The sequence below is a fragment of the Acanthaster planci genome, linkage group LG19, assembly GCF_054643075.1.
Source record: "Acanthaster planci isolate LZ-2023a linkage group LG19, COTS_SCS, whole genome shotgun sequence".
Lineage (NCBI taxonomy): Eukaryota > Metazoa > Echinodermata > Asteroidea > Valvatida > Acanthasteridae > Acanthaster > Acanthaster planci.
In genome coordinates this window covers 11,366,812-11,377,431 of record NC_141795.1, presented here as the reverse complement: position 1 = coordinate 11,377,431, position 10,620 = coordinate 11,366,812, and the positions used below count along the sequence as shown (strand labels likewise).

The window sequence follows — 10,620 nt, the reverse complement described above, 5'->3', positions numbered from 1 at the left end:
TTCCGCATATTACTGCCACAAACTCCATATTGGCTTATTCACTCGTTGCATTTCTTCCAAGAACATCCCTCCAAATCCTGCAAAATCCAACACTCCAGAGAAACTTTCTAGAATATTTGCATTTAAGCTTTTATGAGGCAAATCCAGCTATTTGTTAAAAAAAACATTGGCTGGGCTCTGCCACACTAAACCCCTTAAATTCCCCCATAACCTCCAGGAGATTTTGAAGAATCAAAGATGGGTCACTTCCAATTTTTAAATGACAACAGAGAGCAGCTTACATCAATGTATACTTCAAGGTTCATATGGCTGCAACTGAATTCAGAATCTGAATGCATTGTACATGTATTGTACATGTCATCCTTCCTTCTTACCTGTATGTATGTTTGCATGGGATTCCTCAGAAGGTTCAAAACTGTCCGCTTGGACACGAAGTACAGCTGCAGCAGAAATTGTTTATATGAATGAAGATGTTTAATTACTGCATCAGAGTGATGAACTCCAACGAGATGACTGAGCATGGCAATAATTCACTAAATGCCAAGTTCAATTCAATGAAATCAGATTGTTCAACTCTAACACTTTGTATCTGGGTATCAGTGTAACGCTAATATCTTTCTGAACATATTTCACGTTTTAACCATTAAACTGGGGTACAAATTCCACAGTGTTTGCAAATATCATGACTGATTTCTGGGGCCACAGAAATGTAAGGCTAATAAGTGCCTATAACTGAGGACGGTAGTGTTGGTATCTACTCCAAAACCACATACATGTAACACTGGCCTTCCACGCCTTCCCTAGAATTAGACTCAAAGTAAAACAGCCAGAAAGTAAATTATCGAGTTTTATGCCACTGCCTTAATGAAGTTTTATTTATCCAGATACTGGATTTGGGCATACCAGTTGTCAGAAGAGTTAGTAAATAATAGGCACACCAGGCACATCAGTTATGGTGCAACACCAGGCCCTTGAACAACACAGGCCCCAACAAGTATGGGAATACCACATGCCCAAATCTAAGTGTACATGTACAGGAGCCAAACCACAGTTCACATGTGCATTAACATACAATCACTTCCCACTGATGTTAAAATCAGCCAGGAAATTATAGCCTTGCAACACTTTTGAGCACTATGGAAACCTTAAAGACCAACTCAAAACGATTTTAAAAGTGTTTAGTGTGTAATCCTAATACCTAATTGAATACCTACCCCAAACAGTCGCTAAATATGCAAATTCCTTTGCGTCTGATTCCGAATTCGCTTAAACTTCTGATCAACCGTCGTACGCCATTTCTGTGGGGAGGAGTTTTCTCTTTTCAACCTACCCCAAACAATCACTAAATATGTAGAGTAGCACCGAGCCCTTGGAGGGGGGTGCGGCGAGGACGCACTACATAATATGAACGCCAGAGGAGTATGAAATTGTCCAAACTTTATTGCGGACTCACCAAATAATGGAGTTATGTCGTTTCAGTGGTGGACCACTTTGATAAAGAAACCTTTGGCATCGATGTGGCTGATGTTAGGACCACTCTGCCATGTGCGGGGTCCTTTTGCAGAACATTGGTGAGGTAGCATGTGGTGAAAGGAGATGGGGTCTTCCAGCATGCTACCTTGCATATTTCCTCCATCGGTATGCCCCTGAAGTACATGTAGGCCCATGATGTGGTAACTGCTCGGATATCATGAGCACTGATGAGGCGTAGTATTTTATTGTCCACAGAGTTTGGCCAATATGGGTTGGTAAACTTGATAACGGAAACTGTCCATCTGGCTATAGTATCTCTGGTCACAGCTCGGTGAGGTTTTATTGTAGTGATGAAAAGCTGCTAAGTTGTGCCTCTGAGTTTTCTGGTTTTGGCTAAGTACCATTTAAAAGGTCACACTGGGCACCATGGTTTGTTGTCGGGAGTCCCCGTGTGTTTGGCAATGTCTGGTACAAAAATGTCAGGAGGAAGGAAAGAACCTCACTGGTTCTTGGTGAGAAACCCCAGCGTTTGGATGAGATGAATGCCATGGGGTTCCCATGAAATATGGCCATCTGTGATGGACATTGCCTTCATCTCACTGCCATGACGTGAGGTAGAAACTGCTAGTAGGAATGCCAATTTTACTGATAGGTTGATCAACGATGCGTCACTGAGAGGCTCAAAAGGGGGACCAGCAAGCAGTTGGAGAACAGCTGACAAGTCCCATGAAGGGATTATTCTCAAGAAACATTCCCGGAGTAGATGTTTAAGAGCAGTATTTTCTGACACAGTCAAGCCATCGTGTATAGCCGCAATGGCTGACTGGTAGTTACAGATAGTTGAAACATGGAGATCTGATTTGAACAGATGCATGGAGAAGTCAGCTATAGATGTCACAGAAATTTCGGTCGGAACAAAACCTCACTCTGAACACCACGAAGTAAAATGTCATAATCTGAAGACATTGATGATTTTGGTTGATGTAGCACATCCGGTCTGCCGGGAAGGATCACCAGTACCCGGACGAGAAGTCTGGTCAGACACGGGAACCATGACTGGCGTGGCCAGAAGGGGGCGATGAGAAGGACATGACAGCATTCCCATTTGATCTTGGAGAGAACTGCCGGTATTAGGGATATTGGAGGGAAAGCGTAGGCCAACATTCCTTCCCAGTTGATTTGAAGAGCGTTTGTTGCCCAGGCTTGCAGGTGGTAAAATCTGGTGCAGAATACTGGCAGTTGGGTGTTCTCTGCCGAGGCGAAAAGATCGCTGTTCGGTTTCTCTACTTCGGTGAAGATCTGTTCGACTAAACTGATGTGCAGAGTCCACTCCGTGGGACGTACCTTTCCCCAGAAGATCTGCTATGGAGTTGTCAACACCAGGAATGTGGGTCACCTGGAGGTTGATGCCATAATCCACGGCCCAAAGGAATATTTGTCTCATCAGGAGGCATAGGAGTTGTCCGAGTGGATGAGGACTCGTTTACCTATGATGCTATGATGGGTGGAAAGTTTTCAGTGCATTAAATACGGTCTGAAGTTCCAGTACATTGATGTGACTCCCTTGGAGCTGGAGGTCCCATGTTCCCGATGCGTGAAGCGGTGGTAGGGAGGCTACCCAGCCCAGATGAGAAGTTATAGTTATTTCCGGGTTCACCTTGGGGAAGGGAACTCCGAGAGAGAGGCGTCTCTTCACTAACCACCACTGGAGATGGGGGCTGATAAAGTCAGAGATGGGGACCTGGAGATTGATTGAGTCCCATTTTGGCCTGTAGAGAGCTAAAAGATGAAATTGTAGTGGACGCATGTACAGCCTGCAGAGGGGGATGAGGTCCACCATGCTGGCCATCAAGCCGAGGAGACGGAGCCAGGTGCGGGCCGGAGCAGATTGCTCGGTAGAAAAAACGTTCATGCAGTCGAGACGGTTGTCGATGCGTTCGGTCGTTGGTGAGATTATGCCTCGTTGAAGGTTGACAGACGCCGCTACATACATCAGGTATTGCACAGGGGTGAGATTTGACTTCTCGTGGTTGATGATGAAGCCCAGGCGATTCATGATGTCGCGAGTAAGGCGGGCAAAAACCTCTGTTATGTTGAATGATCTGGCGATGATCAGCCAGTCGTCCAGGTACTGAAACAGCATGACGTCCCGCCTTTGAAGGTGGGCAGCAATGATCTTTGCAACCCTCGAGGACACTCTCAGTGAAGTGGAGAGGCTGAAGAGGAGAGCTGTGAATTCGAAGAGGTTCCTGTTGTATAGGAAGCGTAGGTATTCGTAGCTTCGTGGGTGAATCGGAATGTGAAGGTAGGCATTTTTCAAGTCTATGGAAGAGGCCCAACATGTAGAGATTGCGTGACCATCCGAAGGGTTTCCATGCGGAATTCCCTCGGGTGGATAGAGCGGTTCAGAGGTTTGAGGTTGATAACAGATCACCAGCTGCTGAGTTCCTGCTTTGGAGTGAGGAAGAACGTTGAAATGAAGCCCTTGTTCGTTTGAGATTCGGGAACCGGGCAGATAGCATGTTTCGGAAGGAGAGAGTCTATCTTGGACTCCAGTGCCTGTCATTTGTTTCTGTCAGTAGGAACTGGAGTCGGACGGAGGATAGGTACAGACAGAGGGGAGCTCAAGAATTTGAGGGCGCATCTGTAACAAATGGTCATGAGCAACCGGCTGTCTGATGTGACTTTTTCCCAAGACTCTGCGAAGAGTTGAAGTCGCCCGCCGACACCCAGAGCGCAAGCTACCGTCGGACCGCCAGCAGCTGAGCAGCGGCTGGGCGGCGTTAGCACGCAGCTCATTAGCTTCTTAAGGTCCACTGATGGTAGCCACCTCGTATTAGACATAGGTTTTGCTGATCGTAGAACACCCACGAACCGCGTTATGTAGCCAAAGTTGAACCACAGTTGGACCGATAGTGACAAAGGTTTTGTGATAAAATTTTTGTTTAATTAACAATTAATAGCTGGATCGGTCGAAAGAAATTAATGGCAAATTTAAAATAAATGTATATAACTATTTTTTCTTTTTTCAATCTTTTATTGACGTATACAATTTGGATTTTGGATACTGATTGTGCCAATTGTTTTCCAATTCTGACCATAATATGCTGCCATGATGCGAATGATCTAGCAGTATCACCGTACCCCTGCAGCGCCAGCCACGGAATGGAACTTTGGTTGGAGATTTTTGATGCATCACGACATGAGGTCGCGGTGCCCATGTGATACACGCGTGCACACCAGTCATCCACAACGCCCATCGGCCAGCCAGCAGTCCCAGCGCACAATTCGCATGTCAACGTGGCACGTTCATGTACAGTACATGTACAGTACGTACATGTACATAGGCCTACTGTCAGACATTTGAATTTTGCAAGCCTCCTCTGTGCGCGACGCGATACACTTCATGCTGAAAATTCCCTGACTTTTTTAATATTACTAATGTTATAGCTCCATTTTCCGGCTCTTCACAGGATTTTGGATTAACTGAGATGAGTGTAGTATACATGTAGAATTATTCAGGCTCGGTGCTTTGTAGCCTAAGGACATGAGTGTTTTGTACAAATTTTGTCATGTCATGGCCATGATGGCCGTTAACTGCATGCAGTAGGCATGGTTCATTGTAGTGTAGAGCCCCATGGAATGCTTTGCTTGTGACTAGTCGGTGTGGTCCTGTCAGTTGGCCTAAATTCATGAGGCCTTGATCGCCCAGGTCATGCAGGTTGTTTGACAAGGTCTTCATTCATGTCATTACGATCATGACAATCATGGCATTTCAGTTGACTTTGTGACCATAGGCCTAATGTCCATCAGGCCATGAATTGTCCATGTGTAACGTTAGCTGCTATAGCGAGATTTTGGAGTTTGAATTTTTTTCCACTTTTTCCTTACACTGAGGTAGGATTCCGTCCACAAGTTCCGTATCTTCTAATGTCCGAAATCGTCATAGGCGGGGTTATGAATCAGTAACCAGTTTGAAGTGGGACTGTATGAAGCCAATTTGCTCAAATAAGTTGATTCCTGCTGCACAAGTAATGTGTTGTTAAACTAGCTGAGAAGAGGGATTCTTCATGTACAGCACATAACAGTGGTGAACACGTGTAAGGAAATTGAACCTATCTTTTGACAAGCACAAATACTGAAAAAAATGATGCACTCAGAGAATTGGGATAAAAAGAATCAATCCAATTGATTTGTGTACCGTGTCCTCATTCCTCCTTGTTATGTCAGCATAACTCTTTTATTTAATATGAGCAAATGTCAGTGTCCCCGGGAGACAATTCTAACATGATTCAGGAGAAAATTTTCTTGCTGCACAAATACTGTCTTTTGCTTTGTAGTGAGTTTCGTCACTTTGTCAAAATTGCAAAATACATGAGTCGTGTAGGCATTATTCATGTATACATGCATAATGAGTTTTTTATTTCTGGTGGCCACACAGCACCTCCCTGGCACCTTGGTGACGGAGCTTAAAACAGAAATACTAGAATTGAAGAGAAAGGTGGACCAGCAAAACAATTTGCTGATTTCTCTGCAGCTACATGTAGATGCGGGACAACATGGAGAAGACTATTATCTACCAAAGGGCCTTATCTTTCCCCTGACGTCTCTTCAAGACATCGATTTCTTGGAGAGGCTTCTTCAGGAAGACTCGCGTTTGGAGAAGCACCTGGTATGGAAATTCATGACTCTGTTATGCCAATGAAAATTTACATATTCCTGAAGACAACTGAAGTATACTGAGGCACCACAAGTATCAAAGTTTCATTATAAATTGTACACAAAAAATCTCTATTTTTTACTTTGCAGTAAAAATTTTACACATTGGCTTTGGCATTTCATTTTTGCATAAATTAATGAAAATAAGCCAACCAGTTCATTACTTTTTTCTCAGCCTATGGGCGAATGTTAAGTTCAAAATTTGTACAAGAATGAATTTATAAAATGATTCATCTGTTTGTGGATTTTATTTTAGATTGCATCCTGGTCCAGTACAGGAGGCTTCTCCACTTATGAGGCCTTAAACCGCATCATTGGAAGGGCTTTCCACAACGACGTGCTCAAAATGTTAAACTGGACAGGGCAAGGGGGAAAGAAGTCATTCAAAAGCTTAAAGTGATGAGCATTCTGGAAAATAAGTTTGTGGATGTATTTGGAGATAGTTGAACTGAATTAAGCCCACTGAAAATATCAACTAATTGTCATTTGGTCCGATGTCTGGTTATTTTTAAGGTTTCCCTCGTGCAAATTCACAGTTTGCCTAGCTAGTAATGTTGACAACAACCCCCAATTTTTTATTTAAGTTGAAACTTCATTTGTATTAATTTCTTTTTCTCAAATCGAGCGAGAGAGGGTCACATTTTCTGAAGGGGATTCCTTTCCCTCCCATTTGCTGTAGGTATTTGTAGGTATTTGGGTAGGTATTTGGGTCCCATAAATGTTGAGCTTTTTTGAAAACCATGCTTGGATTCAAACTCGAATTAGAGCTTATCAATTAACACACTTAAGAGGGCAAGGGTTTTGTATCATTGTTGTTTAGCTTGAGTAAATCTACTGGACTTAAATTAATTTACATTGTTTCATACAGAATCGATCCGGAGGAACAAAACAACAAGCAAGGCTATAGACCTGGAGATCCAAAAGGAGGTCGTCCATTACTGGAAGGGGCAGCAGATCAATGCGGTGGACGGAAGAATAGACAGAACCGTGCCCCTGTCACAGCTGCTGCTGCCCCTACTCAGGCTGAGCAGGACTAAAAATGTTCCTCTTCTTAATGGTTTCCTAAAAGACGAATAAATATGATGCCTGTCGGCTGAATTTACTAAACCAGTTAATGCAGTATCCTGACAACTAAGTATGCACAACACATGCAAAAAGAAACGCTGCTTTTTCATTTGCCAGAAAAAACAAGCAGCTACATGTATTGCCTTCCCAATATTTTTTTTCTTGCATTTTGTAAACTAAAGTTTTGGTTTAAAGTGTTTTAAACCAAAACATCTTCTTGCCAGCATGTATTTTGTTTACATAGAAGAGACTTTAAGGCAGTTTTACCTCTCATATTATGTATACAGGTATAGCCAAGAAACTTGACCAGCTAATTCACATGACATTTTGGTCCACACAAAATAATTAGGGAAGCCATCATCTGGCATTCCAAAGTTAAGCGTAAATTACAGTACTGTACCTCATTCAGTATAAATTTAAATTAAGGTTGCCACTCCTGGGGCCAATTACAGTGCTTTATGAGTAGACCTGTCTTGGTTAAAAGTATGGGAAAAAAACGCAAAAGGGAATTTGTACTTAATTAGGTTTTTTTTGTTTACGACGTATAAAAATCCTACGGTATATGAAACTCAGAATGTATGCCTTCTCAATGTATACATTTTTATCATACTGTTCATCATAATACAGTACCTGCACATGCATTCCTTAAATATCTCAAAGCAATATCACGAAAGTCTACCCCCAGGAGGTCGGGGGTAACGCGACTTGATAGTTCTTCCCTTGAAGCTCCTCTGGGGTGGTTTGGTAGGCCGAGAGGAGGATGGACAGCCACAATTTGTCTGGTAACTGGGTTGACAAATGGGGTAAAAGGAACCATAACTGCCCTGACATGGAGGTCTGAAGGGTCGGGCCCTGTGGTCATCAGGATGAGATTGGTGAGGTGGAGCTGCTGGCTGAGGTTCACGGAAACTAAGTTTGTGTTGTGTCAATGCGCATAACTTCTGACTCCATCATCTCCATGAACTTTCCCACAAAAAGGTCTTTGCCATAAAGGGGAAGTACTTGAAGTTTTTACTTGACTCCCTCATGGGGAACGTTCATGGCATCTAAGGTGTTGGATCTGCCTGCAGAAGTGGCTAAAATGGACATCCAAACGAACTGCTCGAAGACAGAGTTGACGTTATCATCAAGTACTCGAAGTGCGACAGCTGCCAAGTCGGGAGTAACTGGTGAATCTTCGTCACACGCTCGGGCCAAATACTCAGAGAGGAGTGCCATAAACATGGTGCAGCGAAGACCATGTCATGAGGCTTTGTCAAATTAAGGAAGAGTAGACTCAACAAAACACTTGTCCTTGTCTTAAAATGGAGACTTTCCTGTAGGCTTGTGAGCATTGGAGGAAAGTTTATCTTTAGCCTCAGTTGGAATCTCAGGGACAGAGAGGAAGTTGTCAAAGTCCTCCCTAGCAAACTGGAAATAAGTCGAAGCTCTGGACGCCATTGTTTGGCACCAACGAGAACTTTTAAACATCTCGACGCATGAGCGGTCAACTGGAAGTTCTGTGAAAATTGGGGTTGATGCCTCCACCCACTTGAGCAATACATTAACTGCCCTACCATGTATTTTCTTCCGAAAATGCATAAAACAACCCCACCGGGTGAACCCTTTGTCGGCAGACCTATCATCAGTGGTTGCACAAGTCCAACAGCCAAGATCTCTGAGTATGTGGACTATTTCCTCCTTCCTATAGTATCCGCCCAATCCACATATGTCTGTGACACAACAGACATATTACGGAAACTAGAAAAGGAAAAATTTCCCCAAAACTCACTCCTGGCAAGCATCACTGTTGTCTCTATGTACACCAACATTCACCAGGCGCAAGCCATTGAATCGGTATGCAAAACCTACAACTTCAGCTACGCCATGATCCCCATCCAACTACATCCACACTCTCTTAGAACTTGTTCTAGGTTGCAACTACTTTCAGTTTGGATGTAAATTCTTCAGACAGAAAATCGGATGTGCAATGGGATCAGTAGCCAGCCCAGAAATTTGCGACATAGTTTTACATGAATTTGAGTCGGAAATCTTAGCCCCCATGGACAAAATCCTATTCTGGGCTTGATTCAGAGACAACATTCTCATCATCTACAATGGATAACTTGATTCCTTCACCCAATTCGTTCACCACCTGAATCAACTGCACCCTACCCTCAAATTCACTTTTGAGGCATCCCAAACTTCCATTACCTATTTAGACATTACAATTTTCTAAGGTCCACATTTCCTCTCTAACGGTACCCTGGATACGAAAGTATTCAGGAAACCAACGGAAACGTTCAAATACCTGGACAGAACTTCATCCCATCCACAACACGTATTCCACGGCTTCGTCAAAGGAGAAATCCTGAGATAAGCCAGAAAAACAAATAATGGGAAAGATTTTCTACAAAAAAACAAAGTTTTGCAGAAAAACTTTTGCAACGAGGCTACAATCAAGCCGAGATTCAAAGGTCGATGCAGTCCATTAATTTCCGGCAACAGGAATCCATGATTCACAACAACTGAAAAGTGAAGAACAAAAAAGAACTTCCACTCGTCTTCCCCACTATGCACAATCCCCATGTGAAATACAAAGATATCAAAAGAGCTCTTCTTAAACACTGGCAGCTCATCTCTGGCAACCCAATATTAAAGGAAGTTTTCCCCAAACCTCCTTTTAATAGTTGCCTACAATGTAGTCAAAAATATCAAGAAGAACACTATCACAGCCAAACTCAGCCATGCGGAAGACTATCACTCCTCCACACCTGAGGAACCTGACTACGCTTTAGATATCCTCATTTTACTTTTGAATGAACAAACCCATTCAAACTAATTGTGCATGAATATCATGCCCAGAGAAACGCAATCACTTTTCCGTCAAGTGAGTGCCATTCCACTCACTAAACCATACCTGTACACATTCCAATTCATATTTTGAATCAAGCAGCTGATTAGTCCCCGAAGGGATGAAAATGCATTCCCGCTAATTTCTCAGGTAAAACCTAAATCAAACCCACCGCTTGGATAAACATGGTTTCAGTCTACACAAGTTTAATTCTTATTATTTCTACCCTCCCGAGGCTCCCCTATAGTCTCCACATAGAAATAAATCACTCAGTGACACACCCTCGAATAAACATGAGTTTTTTCAAAAGCACCTAAAGTTTATTCGTTTGGATTCAATCTATAAGAGCGAGTGTCTCTGAATGGGATAGAGCCATCACTTTTTATCCAATACTTTGCACATCGTCAACATTCGTGTTTCGCTGTCACAGTAGTGAAAACGTGTGCGAAACTCTATGCATTAAACGAAGGTGCTCTAGTTCCCGCTGCACCGCACCCATGCAAAAGAATGCGTCATGCAAATGTAGCAAG

At 43.1% G+C, this 10,620-nt stretch overlaps 2 protein-coding genes across 6 annotated transcripts in view; one reads left to right on the top strand and one right to left on the bottom strand.

The window, feature by feature from the left end:
- Positions 1 to 10,620, bottom strand: part of LOC110988145 (broad substrate specificity ATP-binding cassette transporter ABCG2-like) — an 81,787-nt gene that overhangs the window by 13,643 nt on the left and 57,524 nt on the right. For all 5 annotated transcript variants that reach the window (XM_087129697.1, XM_087129698.1, XM_087129696.1 and 2 more), the window contains exon 10: positions 375 to 440. In XM_087129697.1, the coding sequence (XP_086985823.1) occupies positions 375 to 440 (66 nt within the window). The remainder of the gene's footprint in view (positions 1 to 374; positions 441 to 10,620) is intronic.
- On the top strand, positions 5,885 to 8,156 carry LOC147796038 (uncharacterized). Its single transcript, XM_087129960.1, has 3 exons — positions 5,885 to 6,145; positions 6,449 to 6,588; positions 7,061 to 8,156. Exons 1-3 carry the CDS (start codon positions 5,885 to 5,887, stop codon positions 7,227 to 7,229), a joined length of 570 nt encoding a protein of 189 aa, XP_086986086.1. The 3' UTR covers positions 7,230 to 8,156.